The 17,181-nt window shown below is 43.5% G+C and overlaps 1 protein-coding gene across 1 annotated transcript in view; it reads right to left on the minus strand.

Moving 5' to 3' along the window:
• The window catches only part of ccdc175 (coiled-coil domain containing 175), a 63,035-nt gene that overhangs the window by 1,344 nt on the left and 44,510 nt on the right, over positions 1 to 17,181 (minus strand). The window contains exons 12-19 of the mRNA XM_055641219.1: positions 13,489 to 13,624; positions 12,729 to 12,860; positions 11,209 to 11,347; positions 5,187 to 5,266; positions 2,264 to 2,416; positions 1,293 to 1,395; positions 280 to 323; positions 36 to 189 (exon numbers count right to left, since the gene is read on the minus strand). Coding sequence (XP_055497194.1) covers positions 36 to 189; positions 280 to 323; positions 1,293 to 1,395; positions 2,264 to 2,416; positions 5,187 to 5,266; positions 11,209 to 11,347; positions 12,729 to 12,860; positions 13,489 to 13,624 — 941 coding nt within the window. The remainder of the gene's footprint in view (positions 1 to 35; positions 190 to 279; positions 324 to 1,292; positions 1,396 to 2,263; positions 2,417 to 5,186; positions 5,267 to 11,208; positions 11,348 to 12,728; positions 12,861 to 13,488; positions 13,625 to 17,181) is intronic.

Here is a 17,181-nt window from a genome sequence, read left to right on the forward strand (position 1 = left end):
AGTAAAATTATTCAAAGTTCATTGTATTTGCTTACCTTTAGAAGGTGTACTTCCCACAAAGGCTAGCAAATTACTTAAATGATCTTTGAGCTGATCACCAATGCTGCCAAGCTTTATCTCTCTGAGCTGTATTTTATCCATCAGTTGCTCTATGACATTCAGAACACTTTGATCACAGGCACCAAACTCCTGCAGTGGCACAAAGCAGTAATGTGTACCCTATATTTTTCTACAGCATGAAGTATAAAATAAATACATTAAAAAATTGTTACCAGCTACCATTTGAACACTAAAATCCAATGCCCAGCTTTTCATTAAGTTATCTAAAAATAAATAGAAAAATAAAATTAATGACATAACATTTGCAGGCAATTTTAATTAAAGTTAAATGCATGCAATTTTACAATTGTTTGCTGCTTAGAATATAGAACAGCACAGGAACAGGCCCTTCAGCCCACAATGGCTGTGCCGAACATGATGCCAAGACTAATTCTTATCTGCCTGTACATAACCTGTATCCTTCCATTCCCTGTATATCCATGTATTTCCAAAAGTCTCTCAAAAACACCTTTGTGTCTATTTCCACTCCCAACAGCTGTTCCAAGCACGCATCACCCTCTATGGGGGAAAAAAAAAACCTTGCCGCACACATCTTTAAACTTTATCCCACTCATCTTAAAGATATGATACTGGTATTTGATATTTCTATCCTGGGCAAAAGGTTGTGATTGTCCACCCTATATATGCCTTTCATAATTTTTTAAATATCTATAAGATATATACTTGTCAGCTTAATTTTGACTGGGCCGGAGGAGCCTCAGCAGTGGCGGCGATGGGAGCCTTAGGGCGGCAGCGAGTGCCTTGGCAGCAGTGGGAGCCTCACTGGCAACATGAGCCTCGGGAGCCTCAATGGCGCTGGGGCCTCGTGGTCGATGAGCGTGAGGGGGGGGGAAGGGAAGACAATGGGGACCCGGCATGGGGAGATTCTGAAACCTAAACAAAACATGGTTGGCTAGAAGGTCAAATCTGTTTTTTGTGTATTATGTCTAAATTGGCTATTACAACTATTTTATTCCATTGAAATGTCATTTACAAACGCATCATTAAACCTTAAATAATATCAGTTTGCAATATTTCCAATCATGAGATTTATGTTTGCTAATAAATACTCTTGGTTTTAACATTATAAGATGATCATTTTTCAACTTTAAGCTTGGAACTAAAACCACAAAACTACTAGCTAATTTAAACCAAAACTACCTTTCCTACCCACCCCCATCCCAAACATGTACCATGGATAGTTTGAAGTTCATTATCCTGCTTCTCCTTTTCTGCTTTTTGCCTTTCTCCTTCTTCTTCAAGTGAGGCAACATCTTTGGTCAGTTGGAAATTGCACTGCCAATGAAAATAATAAAAATTGTATTCAAATACTGATGTATTGCAATTTAAAAAAATGAGTGAATCACAACCATTGTATATTTTTCCAAAAGACTCTTGGATAGAGATGAGAAGAGGAAATACAAAACTTAATTTATATCCCAATTACTGACACAATGGCTATTCGTGCAATTATTGACGATAATTCCTCATGCTACAGTGTAATGAAGGAATATTTTTCAATTAAAGGGGATTGGTGTGACATTATTTGCTAGATATTAACTAACAAAAAAACAAAGCTAGCTTCTAAACTTGAAAGTTTCCTTGTATAAATAAGGAACTGCACTTGCTGGGTTACACAAAAGGGCACAAAGTGCTGGAGTAACTTTGCGGGCCAGACAGCATCTCTGGAGAACATGGATAGGTGATGTTTTGTGTCAGTCTGAAGAAGGGTCCCGACCCAAAACGTCACCTATCCATGTTCTCCAGACTTGCTGCCTGACCAGTAGAGTTACTCCAGTACTTTCTATCCAGAAGGTTTCCTTGGTCTGTTTGCTCCAAAGACCCTGTAATTGGATAGCATGACAGTCGTAGCTTATGTCAAAACCACAAAACACAGAATCTCATTCATGGGCATGCTATGTAGTTGTTGCTGAATAGACGAGAAATGTGCATTTGAAATGTTATTCCTCACCAGTGAGCCAGAAAGTAAAATCTGGATAGAGGAAATGCCCTGCAAGATTAACTTAAATAATACGGTAAGATAAAATATGTTCCTGCCGAATGGCCTGGTTTTATGCTGTACTTTTCTATGTTGTATGTACACAATTGGTTTTCCGAGCATAATCAATACTAAATGGATAAACAAAAATAACTTTATACTCACCAGTTTCAGTTTGCAGTTCTCTATCTGAACAAGTTCAAGCCTTCTATCTGCTTCATAAATTTCCACTTCAAGCAAGTTCAATTGCTCAGCAGCACATTTAACTTGGTAAAAGATATCGTGTCGAATTGTAGACAACTTGGATTGTAGATCTGGCTGATGAAATGAATGAATCGATTTTTATGTATTGAATCAAAAAAAGGGATTTCCATTATTAAATGGTCTGAATTATTGCAAAAGTGTTATATAATGCTATTAATAGTAATGAATGTTCAAGGTGACGTGGAGGCAGAGATTCCCACAGTATTTAAGATGAGACTTGAATCCCCAAGGCATAGAAGGTAAATGGGATTAGTATACGATCAGCCATGATCACAATGAATGGCGGTGCTGGCTCGAAGGGCCAAATGGCTTCCTCCTGCACCTATTTTCAATGTTTCTGCTTAATAGTCAGCATGGACATTGTGAGCTGAAGGATCTCTTTCAATATTGTATGACTCAGTAATGGGGTGACCTGATAGAGGTATGTAAAATTATGAGAGAAGTGGTTTCTCCAAGGAATAAAAGCTCTCGGATTCTCTTTAGTTGCCCTTTTCCCCCTTATGAATTTATCAAATCTTTTGGGACTGCCCTTAATGCTACCCACCAGAGCAATCTCCTGGCTCCTTTGTGCCCTTCTGATCTCCTTTTTCAGTTTACTCCTTAGTTCCCAAAACTCCTCCAGGGATGCACTTGATCCCAGCTGCTTATACCTGTCCCATGCATCCTTCTTGTTTTTGATCAACGCCTCAATTTTCCTCGTCAGCCAAGCTTCCTTACGTTTGCCTGCTTTGCCCTTCACTCTAACGGGGACGTACATATCCTGAGCTTTTGTCAGCACACTTTTAAAAACATCCCACTTGGCCGATGTTCCTTTCCCCTCAAATAACCTGCTCCAGTCAACTTGTGCGAGACCTTCTCTCATACCCTCAAGTTTGGCCTTACCCCAGTTGAGCATTTTAACACGTGGACCCAGATACAATAATGGTATTTATGATTCTTTTAGACAGGCTCATGGATATGCAGGGATGCAGGGAATGGAGCGATATGGATCAAATGCAGGCAGAGAAGATTAGTTTAACCTGGCATCATATATGGCACGTACATTGTGGGCTGAAGAGCTTGTTCCTGTGCACATCCCAAAGATGTGTGGGGTTGTAGGTTAAATGACTTCTTTAAAATTGTCATGTAGCAAGTGGATGGAAAGTGGGATACCGTAGAACTAGTGTGAACATGTGATTGATGGCTGGCGTGATCTTATTGGGCAGAAGGGCCGTTTCCACCCTGTATCTTTCAATCAATTAATCAACCAAACATTTTTATTGCAGCTAAGACCACATTTTTTTTTCCAGTGATCTGGTGTCCTCATTAAATCAAATAGATTATCTTGTTGAAGACTCCGATGAGCCTTGATTGGAAGGATGGCAGTAGGATGTTCCTTCTCGTAGTAAATCTCAAAGTAGAATGCACAGTTTCAGAAGAAGGATTTGTGGAATATCTGTGATGATGAGGTAACTGAATGACTGACATCGAGTCAGACTTTTGGGTGAGTAGGGAATCGAGAGTTATGGGGAATGGACAGGCAGGTGCTGTTGAGACCAAGGTCCGATTACTCGTGACTCCCACTCCAGCTCCTATTTCTTCTCTTATTTTATTCTTACCCTTTAACTGATGGCGAAAGGAGCAGAATTAGGCCATTCAGCCCATCAAGTCTACTCCACCAGTCAATCATGCGCTCTCTCTCTCTCCCCCTCCCTCCCCTCTCTCTCACACACTCTCAGTCACTGTGTGTGTCATCTCTGTCTCTGTCTCCCCTATCTCTGTGTGTGTCTCTCTCTCAGTCTGTGTGTGTGTAACACTCTCTCTCTCACAGTCCCTGTGTGTGCGTCACTCTCTCTCTCCCCCTCTCTCTCTCTCTCTCTCTCCCTCTCTCTCTCTCCCTCTCTCTCCCCCTCTCTCTCTCCCCCCCCCCCTCCCTCCTCCCCATAACCCCTGACACACTTGTAATTAGGGACAAATTACAGTCCAATTAAACTACATACTGTGCCCACTTGCCTTTGGGATGTTGGCGGAAAAAACTGGAACTCTCACTCGGAAAAAACCTACATGAGAGACCATGCAAACTTCTCACCCCCGAGGTCCGGATCCCCCCCCCCCCCCCCAGCCCCCCCCCCCCAATTATCCTGCCAACTCCCAGCAGAACCCCAGACACACTTGTAATTAGGGACAAATTACAGAGTCCAATTAAACTACATACTGTGCCCACTTGCCTTTGGGATGTTGGCGGAAACTGGAACTGCACTCGGAAAAAACCTACATGAGAGACCATGCAAACTTCTCACAGACTGCACCCGAGGTCCGGATCGAACTTGGGAATCTTGCTCTGTGAGGCAGCTGTGCCACTGTAGACAATTATGCTCGGAATACAACTTCCCAGGTGTTTATGCAGCAGAAAGATCAGCAATCCACTCTGCTTGTTTACAGGTGAGAGGAACACGGGCTACACTTTCCACATGAATGGCCTTAGTGTTTTTTGCGCATTTTTACAACATTAATATATACTGATTTTAATCCTGTTATTGTTCAATGGTGCTGATAAATAAATATAAAAATTGCAAGCATTTCCAGAAAGGGAAATTTTGTTTTCTACAAGCCTAGCAAATAAAATCAATTTTAGGCCATCTGCAAATAATCTCACACAAATTCGAGAGATAAGTGGCAAGGCAGTTAATTTGGTTTGATTAATTTCAGTTTACTGCACTAACATATATCTAATTTATATTAGCAAGTAGTCATGAATCTAAGATAACAATTAGGCAAAAAGCTTGTTAATTGGATGTTTCTGATGCTATTAATCACATTGAATTTAAATTATAAAGAATGTTACCAGAGAAGCAAGAAGGTTTGTAGTTTCTCCCTTTAACCTGGCGATGTTGCGATCCAAGGCAAATTTCTTACTCAATTGGCCTGTAAAATGTCAGAAAAAAGACATTCAATAATATTAAAAAATTGCAGTTAAATGTAAGATGTTGCATTTTGGGAAGTCAAACCCAGCCAGGACCTTTACAGTCAGCCCCCAGTTGGGCCCTGGAGAGTGTTGTAGAGTAGAAAGATATAGGCATACAGGTGCATAGTTTCCTGAAGGTGGTGTTGTTGGTAGCTAGGATGGTGAAGAAGGATGTTGGCATGTTGGTCAATAGTAGGGAATTGAATTTAGAAGTCGAAACGTTACGTTACAGTTGCACATGATATTGGTGAGGCCACGCTTGAAATATTGTGTTCAATTTTGAAAACACTGCCAGTGGAAAGATGCAATTAAGCTAGAAAGATGTAGAGAACATTTATGAGATTGCCAGGTCTCGAGGGCCTGAGCTATAAGGAGAGGTTGCAGGTTAGAACTTTATGCTTTGGAGTGATGGAAGCTGAGGAGTGATCTTGTAGAGGTGCATAAAATCATGAGGGGGATAGGATGAATGCATATATTCTTTATAAGTCAGGGAATCAAAAACTAGTGGGCACTGATTTAAGGAGAGACGGGAAAGAATTATTAGGAACATGGGTGCCAACATTTGCACTCAGAGGATGGTGGACATATAGAACAAGCTGCCAGAGGAAGTAGTTAAGGCAGGTACAATCACAATATTTAAAAAGCATTTGGACAGGTGAATGAATACAAAGGGTTTAGACAGATATAGACCAGGCAAATGGGACTCGTTTAGAAGTGGCTTCTCGGTTGATGGACAAGTTGGGCGATGTCACCATGACTCTTTGGCATTAGCCTATTACAAGGTTAGATGGGTAGACAAGTATCATTACTATAATCATTGTTTAATCATTAGATAGATCTCTGAATTAAATGCCTCTGGCCTAGACAAGCTTGTATAGTCCTTCTCATGAATATTTGGAAACTGCTCTTTACATTGTGCACACAAATAAGTCCTGCAGTAGCCAAGGCAGTTATAATCACAAAATTATACCTTATAGAAAAGATGCTGGACTTTTCCATCACAACCCATGACCCGTCCAAGATTTTGGTTACTGGAAAACATGAGTGAGGAAACCTCATCCTGATTACCACCTACTGTCAACCGATGAATCAGTGCCTCTCTATGGTTAGCAACAGTTGACTCCCAAGAATTTGACCAGCCTCAACAACATGTTAATGTCATCCAGTACGTAAATGCTAAAGATAAAGTTGAGGCATTCATAAGCAAATCCAATATCCTTGCTTTCGCAGAAGCTAGTCTTGAGGTAATCCAATTTACCTCTTCAAATGACAGGCAATTAAACAAAGATTATGGGAGCAGCGAACATGACTAGCTGTAAAGTTGAAGGCTTGTGCTAGAGAACTAGCCAAACCTCGAACCAAGTTGTGTAAGAAAGAACTGCAGATGATGGTTTAAATCGTAGGATGACACAAAATACTGGAGTAACTCAGCGGGTGAGGCAGCATCTCTGGAGAGAAGGAATGGGCATCGTTTCTGGTCGGGACACTTCTTCAGACTGATGTTGGGGAGGGGGAGGGACAAATATAGAATGTAGGTGGAGACAGTAAGACTAGTGGGAGAACTGGGAAGGGAATGGAGAGAGAAAGCAAGGGCTATCTTAGTTAGGGAAGTCAATGTTCATACCAGAAAATATGAGGTGCTGTTCCTCCAATTTGCGCTGAGCTTACTCTGACAATGGAGGAGGCCCAGGACAGAAAGGTCAGTTTGGGAATGGGAGGGGGAGTTGACGTTCTGAGCCACTAGGATATCAGGTAGGTTAAGGCGAACTGAGCAGAGGTGTTCAGCGAAACGATCGCTGAGCCTGCGCTTGGTATCGTCGATGTAGAGAAATTGACACCTGGAACAGCGGATACAGTAGATGAGGTTGGAGGAGGTGCAAGTAAACCTCTGCCTCACCTGGAAAGACTGTTTGGGTCCTTGGATGGAGTCGAGGGGGAAGGTAAAGGGACAGGTGTTGCATCGCCTGCGGTTGCCCCCCATTCGTAGCAAGGACAGAGTCCTCATTGTCCTCATCTTCCACCCCATCAGCCGTCGCATACAGCATATAATCCTCCAACATTTTTGCCACCTCCAACTGGATCTCACTACTGGCTACATTTTCCCATTTCCACCCTTTTCTGCTTTCTGCAGAGACTGTTCCCTCCGAAACCCGCTGGTCAACTCGTCCCTTCCCACCCAAATACCCCCTCCCCTGGTACTTTCCCCAGAAACCGCATGAGATGCAATACCTGTCCCTTTACCTCCCCCCCTTGACCATTCAGGGACCCAAACAGTCTTTTCAGGTGAGGCAGAGGTTCATTTGAACCTCCTCCAACCTCATCCATTGTATTTGCTGTTCCAGGTGTCAACTGCTCTACATCAGCGAGACCAAGTGCAGGCTCGACGATCATTTAGCTGAACTCCTCCGCTCAGTCTGTCTTAACCTACCTGATCTCCCGGTGGCTCAGCACTTCAACTCCCCCTCCCATTCCCAATCTGACCTTTCTGTCCTGGGCCTCATCCATTGTCAGAGTGAGGCCCAGCGCAAATTGGAGGAACAGCACCTCTTATTTTGCTTGAAGTAGGGTCTCGACCCGAAACATCGCCTATTCCTTCTCTCCACAGATGCTGCCTCACCCGCTGAGTTTCTCTAGCATTTTTGTCTACCTTCATATTTTGCTTGGGTAGTTTACACCCCAGCGGTATGAACATTGACTTCCCTAACTTCAGATAGCCCTTGTTTTCTCTCTCCACCCCTTCCCCGTTCTCCCACTAGTCTTATTGTCTCCACCTACATTCTAGCTTTGTCCCGCCCCCTCTACTGACATCAGTCTGAAGAAGGGTCTCGACCCGAAACGTCTCCCATTCCTTCTCTCCAGAGATGTTGCCTCGCCCGCTGAGTTACTCTAACCAAGTCGTTTTAGTACAGCACAGATTACAGGAAAAATATAAGTAATTAAGCCCCACTAATCTACTTCAAATCATCAGCAATATGATGGAAGATAGCACTAATAGTACTCTGAAATGACATTTGCTAACCAATCAATGCTCAGTTTAGGTTTGAGCAGAACTACTTGAGTTGCATCATCAAGTATTTTATGTTCTATATTCTATCGCCAGAATATAGCTTCTTGCTTCATATTTGGACCAGAGTTCTGCTTGCAGAACTGCTTGCAGAACTCTGGTCCAAATATGAAGCAAGAAGCTATATTCTGGCGATAGAATATAGAAACTAAAATACTGCACAGGAACAGGCCCTTTGGCCCACAATGTCTGTGCCGAACTCAATGTCTAGACTAACACTTATCCGACAGCACATAATCCATATCTCTCCATACCCTGCGTATCCAGATGTTTATCCAAAACAGTCTTAAATACCACTATCGTGTCATCCACCATCACCGTCCCCAGCAGAGAGTTCCAGGCATTCACCACCTTGTGCAAAAAAAACTTGCCCCGCACATCTCCATTATCTTGCAAGATTAAGGAGTTAATTATTGACTTCAGGAAGTATGGTGAAGTGTATCCCAAAATCAGCATCAATGATGCCAAAGTAAAAATAGTTGGGAGCTTCAGGTTCCTTGGCGTTAATATTACCAATGATCTGTTTTGGACCGACCACTCGATGCGACAACCAAGAAAACGCACCAATGCCTCTACTTCCTGAGTAGACTAACGGAATTTGGCACATCTCCAAAGACTTACAAATTCTACAGATGCACAGTAGAAAGCATACCGTCGGGTTGGATCACAGCTTTGTTTAGGAACAGCTCTGTGCAAGAACACAAGAATTTGCAGAGTTGTAGTTGGGCCAGTCCATCACACAACCAGATTTCCCACCATTATTCCATCTACACTTCACACTGCCTTGGAAAAGCTGTCATAATCAATGACTCGTCCCACACCGATCATTCCTTCTTATCCCTGCTTCCATCGGACAAATTGCACAGAAACTTGAAAGTGCACACCAGACTCAGGAACAGCTTCTTACTATCTTATCAGGCTTCTGAACATTCGTTCCAAAAATTAAGGGACAATCAGATTCACCTCTACCCCATTGTAGACATTGGACTTTGTCTCTGGAACTAATGCGGTACAGTGTTGAGAACTATATTTAGCACTCTGTATCTTCCCCTTTGTTCTACGTATAGCATGAATTAATACTTTATTGTCACATGTGATGAGTCACAGTGAAATTCTTTGTTTTCAGGTCTTCCTTTGTTCCACCCCCTTCCCCACCACCTCCCCCTCCCCTTCACAGTAGTTTCCCCAAGCGAGGTCCTCCTCTGTTATCCCCCCCCCCCCCCCATCCCTCATGGAGATTCCGCCATGCCAGATCCTCCTTTGTTCTTCCCCACCCCCCTCTCACGGTGATCCCCCCCATGCCGGGCACTACTTTGTTCCCAGTGGGCTGTCTTCCGCCTCCCACTTGGCCCGTGCTTGACCGCCGGCGCTCTCAATACCCGCCAACCTCAACCGACCACCGCACCAATCACCTCATCGATTGCTGCACGGACCTTCTCGACGACCACCGCCAGGTCCCCTCCTGACGCCCCTGCGGCACCAACCCAGGCCCCGGCCATGGGGTTCCGCCGCCCCATGTATTGTACATGAATTTAATTTTATTGTATTTATGTACAGTATCTGATTGTATAGCATACAAAACAAAGCTTTTCAGTTTAGTTTAATTTAGAGATACAGCGTGGAAACGGACCATTCGGCCCACCGAGTCCACATCGACCAACGATCCCCATTCACTGTCACTATCCTACAGACTAGGGACATTTTACAATTTTTACCGAAGCCAATTAATCTACAAACCTGTACGTCTTTGGAGTGAGGGAGGAAACTGGATCATTCGGAGAAAAAACACATGGTCATAGGGAGAACGTACAAACATCGTACAGGCAGTACCCATAGTCAGTTTTGAACCCAGGTCTCTGGTGCTGTAAGGCAGCAACTGTACTGCTGTGCCACTGTGCCCCCCACTGTACACAAGATAGTAATACTTAACCTAAACTTTGTCTCTCTCAGCTTAAAGCTATGTCCTTTAGTCTTTGACATTGCCACCTTGGGATAAAGTCTACCTTATTAATGCCAATCATCATTTAAAATATACTTCTATCCGGTCTCCAGCATTCCAGACAAAACATTTCACGTTGTTCACCCTCTCTGCTTGCAGCTAAGTTCTCCAGCTTTCCAAGGAAAATAAACCAATTTTGTCCAATCTCTTCTTGCAGCTCATGCCTCCTATTTCAAGCATCATCTAGAAAACCTCCTCAGCAACCTCTCCAAAGCCTCCACGGTCTTCCTAGATTAAGGCGATGCAGCAAGATAGATTGGTTTTGACATGAAGGCAGACTGGGTAAAGTATCATGGAAAACAGGATAAAACTGAAGATAACGGGCTTCAATAGTTGGTGGCATGCCTTGTAAAAAGGAAGAGAATTGCCAAACCCATCATTACTGTAGATGTTTCCTATGGGCAATGTCCAGTCAGCCATCTTTGGTTATTCTTCAATGATATCATCACCATGTCAGAAGTGGGGATGTTTGTTAATGATTGCATTCCATTTACAACTCCTCAGCAAATGAAGCAGTCTTTGTCTATATGTGGCAAGACCCAGTCAACAAGTATGCATGGCTGATAAGTAGCATTTGCACTGCCAAAGTGCAATGAACATCGCCAACAGCAGAGGATCTAACCACATCATTTGACATATTATATCGTAATAATTACAATGTCTCTCCAACCAATGGCTTTTTGGGGTCACCCAACAGGTCAAGCAGCAGTTGTAGAGAAAATAGATAGGCGACGTTTCAGGTTTAGGCTCTTAGTGTCACCTATCCATTTACATTTTTGCACTATGTGCTATTCATATGTGGGAATAACAAATTCAAACAAATACCATGCTTACATTACCTTCAAATTCTGTCCCTCGTTCATTACAAATTGCAGTCGCTTCTGCAAGATCAGAGTCTAGCTTCTGTTGGATGGGCAAATTTAATTCCAATTCTTTTTTCGCCTGCATTATTCTTTCATTTACTTCTTTAATTCCATCCTTTTGGATTGAACAGAAAATACAAAAAGCATTGCCTTACTATTGTAATTGTTATCAACAGGCAAGGATTAAACCTTGCTTCATATTAGTACTAGGGTTTAAATGTTAATAAGATGTGATGGTTTCACTGAAGATCAGTCCAAATCCATCAATCAATGTTAAATGAGAGTATCTGTTCAGGGAAACAATCAAAGCATGATGATGGGTGCATAGATTTGAGGTGTCCTTTACATTAGTGCAGATCTTAAACTGACTAAGTTTACCAGTTGCTGGTGCCTTGGATCACACAGTTTCTGTCAGCACAATCCAGAGTGTAAGCTTTTGCTGGGAGCCCAGCTCATTACCTAAACCTTATCACTCAAGGGCCATTGCAACCGAAGTGCCAGCTGAAAAAATGTCAGTGGCAAAAATGTTGTTGACAGCAGTGAAGCACAGGCCCATTTTCAGAGTCATTTCCTGCCCTGCTCAATCCCACCCCCAACCCATCATCATAAGTAGCTCGAAAAGTAGCCAATACATCCAATTGGAAGGCAATGTGTATACCTAATACAGACACTCCCCCAACTGACATAAGGGTTACATCCCGCAGACCCTGGCGTAAGTATGATATTACGTAAGTCTTAAATGGAAGTGCTACTGCGCACATGGAAATTTACTATTCGACGCAGAGACCACGTGGGAGCTTCGACACGGAAACCATGTGGAAGCTCCCAGGCAGAAACCACATGCGAACATCCACGAGAAGAGCTGACTGGCTTACAGAAATGGCTGCATGCAACGGCAGTAGCACACAGCTACAAAGACTACCGTGACGTGGAACTCAGAAATAAAGCAGTGGGCTTAAAGAATTGCTAACACAAGTGAAAGTTAACATTGTTTATTGCAATTTCAGACAATTAATAAAGGTGGAGACACAAGAAACTGCAGCTGCTGGAATCTTGAGCAAAACACAATGTGCTGGATGAACTCAGTGGCATTCATTCCCTCAACAGATGCTGCCTGGCCCGCTGAGTTCTTCTAGCATTTTGTGTTTTATCAAAGAATAAAAGGTACATTTGTCTACAGCTGTTTCCTGGTCTGACTTTGGAACTGAATGAAACTTTCTTGAGGTGGTTATCATGGATTAACTTGGCACTTCAAGCTTGGTTAGAATAAGCTTTAAACATCACAGGCACTTTATCAATATCATTAAAGTTGTTACATAATATGAACATTATTTTATTCATTCACAAAGCGAAATAATTGCTGGCTATTATTGAAGCTTTATGCAAGCATTTCATCCAGACAATCATTTCTGTAAGCACATGGAGATATTGGTGACTGTAAATTCCAATCTGCAGATGCTATAAACACAGTTGAAGAAATGAAAGGTATACTATACTTTCAAATCCTTGTTTTCTTTGAGCAACTTCTTGGTCATGTTTTTCAATGCATCTTCTTCTGCCGCAACTTGTATTTTAAGGGCCGCATTTTTTTCAGCATATTCTCCAATAGCCTTCTCGAGATTCATACTCTGGTTTGAAACATAAAACAGTGGTAAATTTTGTTTTTAATTTAATTCTTAACTAAAATTGTCTTCTAAAACCACTTGAATTATCCACTCAAACTCAAAAGATGAAAAATTGGTGACATATTCTCAACAAAACTTTTTGGAAACTTTCAGATTCCAACAATACATGGAAACCAAGCCCAGTCGCTCCATTCTTTCAACATATGACAGTCCCGCCACCCCAGGAATTAACCTCGTGAACCTACGCTGCACTCTCTCAATAGCAAGAATGGCCTTCCTCAAATTTGGAGACTGAAACTGCACACAATACTACAGGTGTTACCCCATTGTATTATCCACAAGGAGCAATCTTTCACAGAAGGAAAACCATGCTGTCATTGGGAGACGTGAAAACTACACACAGCCAGCACTCAAGGTCAGGATCAAACCCAGTTGTCTGGCACTATGAGGCAGCAATTCTATCAGTTGGGCCACAGTGCTATCTTCAATGCATTTTTTCCCCACATGCAACAGGTGAAGTCTACAGCAAACCATGATAATCTCGGATATCCTAAATTAAGCAGGTCATCACGAATGTCACCTCCCTCAACCACATTTCCCTGCTCCGCATCTTAAGTATCAACGTCCATACCTGTTTTATCTGTTTCTCACGTTTCCTCCTGAAGGATTGCAAGCGCCTACTCATATTAATTAAGAACCGCTCAGTTGCTCTTTTGGCTTCCAGCATTTCCCTTGATATCTCGTCTCTTCTCCGTTGGGTGACTCTCCTATTTGTTAATTAAAGGCGGTATTGTAGCAAAATTTCAGACACAGAAATTATGACATTGCATTTCCCTTAATTAAATAAATCAGGTTACAAAATATATCATCTACATTTTAAAATTGTACTTGAAATTCTGATTTTTTTGTGTGAATAAGCAAATAAGTAGTTAAGTTTCAAATTAAGGTCAGTGTGATAGGTGAAAGCAGAACACATAACAGTCCTTCGGCATGAGGTCTGGGCATTTATATGTGTAGTGCAGATAAGTCTCTAAACCAAAATTAACATGACGGCTGGCGGGCTGACAGGAATGAATCACACCAGAGACTTAATGCTAACTAGGACTTGATTTAGGTTTAGGTTTTGTTACTGTCACATGTAGAAGCCGAGGCCGGAGCCTCGCTGGGTCAGAGGCCTCGCGAGTCAGCGAAGCCCGCAGCCAACGGCCCCTGGGCCTGCAGAGCCCTGGGTCGGCAGCACGGAGGCATCCAGAGAGGACCCGGCAGCGATATTGGAGAGGTCGGTGTGGCGGTTAATGACCAACGGACGAGGACAGACATATGGAAGTGAGGACGCCGCAGCTGTGGGAAGGAGCAAATGAGGACCCGCGTGGGGGGACTGCTGTGAGGGAGGGGAAGAACAGTGGACAACCCTGCTTAGGGGGAACTGCCATGAGGAGGTGGGGGGGAGAACAAATGGGGACCTGGCGTGGGGATACTTTGTAACTTCATAAGCGCCTTTTATGGGCAACTTTTTGCATATCGGGTATGCAAGCAAAGAATTTCACTGTGACTTGTCACATGTGACAATAAAGCATTAATTTTTTAAAAAAGTATTCATGCATTCATTTTTCATTAATTCAATATTAGTTTGCGTGGCATCCAATAAAACTAGATAATACGATACACAAGTACAAACAAGTCAAACTCTTGCACAAAAGGAAGAGCAAAGGGGACGATACAAAGTGCAGAATATAGTTCACCGGTTCCATAGACACAGTCCAATGTCTGCAATAGGGTAGAAGTGAGTTAGACAGTGCCATTGACAAACCTGATAACAGAAGGGGTGAAGCTGTTCCTGTGCCTGGCAGTACACCCTTTCAAGCTTCTGTATTTTCTACCTGATGGAGTGGGGAGAAGAAGGAATAACCAGGGCAGAAAGGTCTATGATTATGTTGGCTGCTTTCCTATAGCATTATGAAATGTAGATTGAGTCAATGGTGGGGAGGCTGCTCTGTGTGATCGAGTGGGCTACATCCACAACTCTGCAATTTCCTAGGCAGAGCTGTTTGCACATCAAGCTGTGAAGCAACAATGATAGTATGTTTTCTGTACTGCATCTATAGAAGTTTGTCGGAGTCATTGAAGACATGCTGAATTTCCTTAGTCTCCTAAGGAAGAGGCGTTGGTGTGCCTTTTTAGCTGTCACTCCAATGTGGTTGGTTCATGACAAATTGTTGGTTATATCGACGCCAAGGAGCTCGAAGCTCTCAACCTTTTCCACTTCACCATCATTGATGCTGATTGTGGCATGTACTCAACTATGCTCGTGTAGTGATCCTTGTAAAGGTAAATGAGGAAATAGCAGGATTTAAGTAATATTTAAGAAGGAACTGCAGATGTTGGAAAAATCGAAGGTAGATAAAAATGCCGGAGAAACTCAGCGGGTGAGGCAACATCTATGGAGTGAAGGAATAGGTGAAGTTTCGGGTCAAGACCATTCTTCAGACTGATGTGGGGGTGGGAAGAACAAAAGAAGATGCGCAGACAGTGGGCTGTGGGAGAGCTGGGAGGGGAGGGGAAAGAGGGAGAAAGCTCTCTAGCATTTAGTACACCAGTCATTGAAGGTAGGCATGCAGGTGCAGCAGGCAGTAAAGAAAGCGAATGGTATGTTAGCTTTCATTGCAAAAGGATTTGAGTATAGGAGCAGAGAGGTTCTACTGCAGTTGTACAGGGTCTTGGTGAGACCACACCTGGAGTATTGCGTACAGTTTTGGTCTCCAAATCTGAGGAAGGACATTATTGCCATAGAGGGAGTGCAGAGACGGTTCACCAGACTGATTCCTGGGATGTCAGGACTGTCTTATGAAGAAAGACTGGATAGACTTGGTCTATACTCTCTAGCATTTAGAAGATTGAGAGGGGATCTTATAGAAACTTACAAAATTCTTAAGGGGTTGGACAGGCTAGATGCAGGAAGATTGTTCCCGATGTTAGGGAAGTCCAGGACAAGGGGTCACAGCTTAAGGATAAAGGGGAAATCCTTTAAAACCGAGATGAGAAGAACTTTTTTCACGCAGAGTGGTGAATCTCTGGAACTCTCTGCCACAGAGGGTTGTTGAGGCCAGTTCATTGGCTATATTTAAGAGGGAGTTAGATGTGGCCCTTGTGGCTAAGGGGATCAGGGGGGTATGGAGAGAAGGCAGGTACGGGATACTGAGTTGGATGATCAGCCATGATCATATTGAATGGCGGTGCAGGCTCGAAGGGCCGAATGGCCTACTCCTGCACCTAATTTCTATGTTTCTATGTTTCTAAAGCAAGGACTACCTGAAATTGGAGAAGTCAATGTTCATATCGCTGGGGTGTAAAATACCCAAACGAAATATAAGGTGCTGCTCCTCCAATTTACGGTGAGAATCACTCTGGCCATGGAGGACGCCCAGGACAGAAAGGTCGGATTCGAAATGGGAGGGGGGTTGAAGTGCTGAGCCACCGGGAGATCAGGTTGGTTATTGCGAACTGAGCGGAGGTGTTGGGCAAAGCGATCGCCATGCCTCCGCTTGGTCTCACCGATGTAGAGCAGTTGCCACCTAGAGCAGTGGATGCAATAGGTGAGGTTGGAGGAGGTACAGGTGAACCTCTGCCCCACCTCGAAAGACTGCTTAGGTCCTTGGATGGCGTCAAGGGTGAAGGTAAAGCGACAAGTGTAGCATTTCCTGCAGTTGCAAGGGAAAGTACTAGGGGAGGGGGTGGTTTGGGTGGGAAGAGACGAATTGACCACGGAGTTATGGTGGGAGCAGTTTAGCGGAAAGTGGAAAGGGGAGGAGATGGGAAGATGTGGCCAGTCGTAGGATCCAGTTGGAGGTGGCGAAAATGTCGGGAGGATTATCTGTTGTATGTGCCGGCTGGTAGGGTGGAAGGTGAGGACAAGGGGGGCTCTGCCTTTGTTACGAGTGGGGGGGATGGGGAGTGAGAGCAGAGTTAGGGGGTACAGACGAGACCCTGGTGGGAGCCTCATCTATAGTCGAAGTGGGGAACTCCCATTCCCTAAAGAATGAGGACATCTCCAATGCCTCATCCTGGGTGCAGATGCGGCGTAGACGGAGGAATTGGCAGTAGGGGGATAGAGTCCTTGCAGGAAGCAGGGTGGGAAGAAGTGTAGTCCAGATAGCCATGGGAGTCAGTGGGTTTACAATAGATGTCGGTCAGTAGTCTGTTACTTGCAATGGAGATAGTGAGGTCTAGAAAAGGTGGGGAGATGTCGGAAATGGTCCAGGTGAATTTGAGTGCCGGATGGAAGTTAGTGGTGAAATGGATTAAGTTAGTGAGATCTGCATGGGTG

The sequence above is a fragment of the Leucoraja erinacea genome, chromosome 9 (assembly GCF_028641065.1).
Source record: "Leucoraja erinacea ecotype New England chromosome 9, Leri_hhj_1, whole genome shotgun sequence".
Taxonomy (NCBI): domain Eukaryota; kingdom Metazoa; phylum Chordata; class Chondrichthyes; order Rajiformes; family Rajidae; genus Leucoraja; species Leucoraja erinaceus.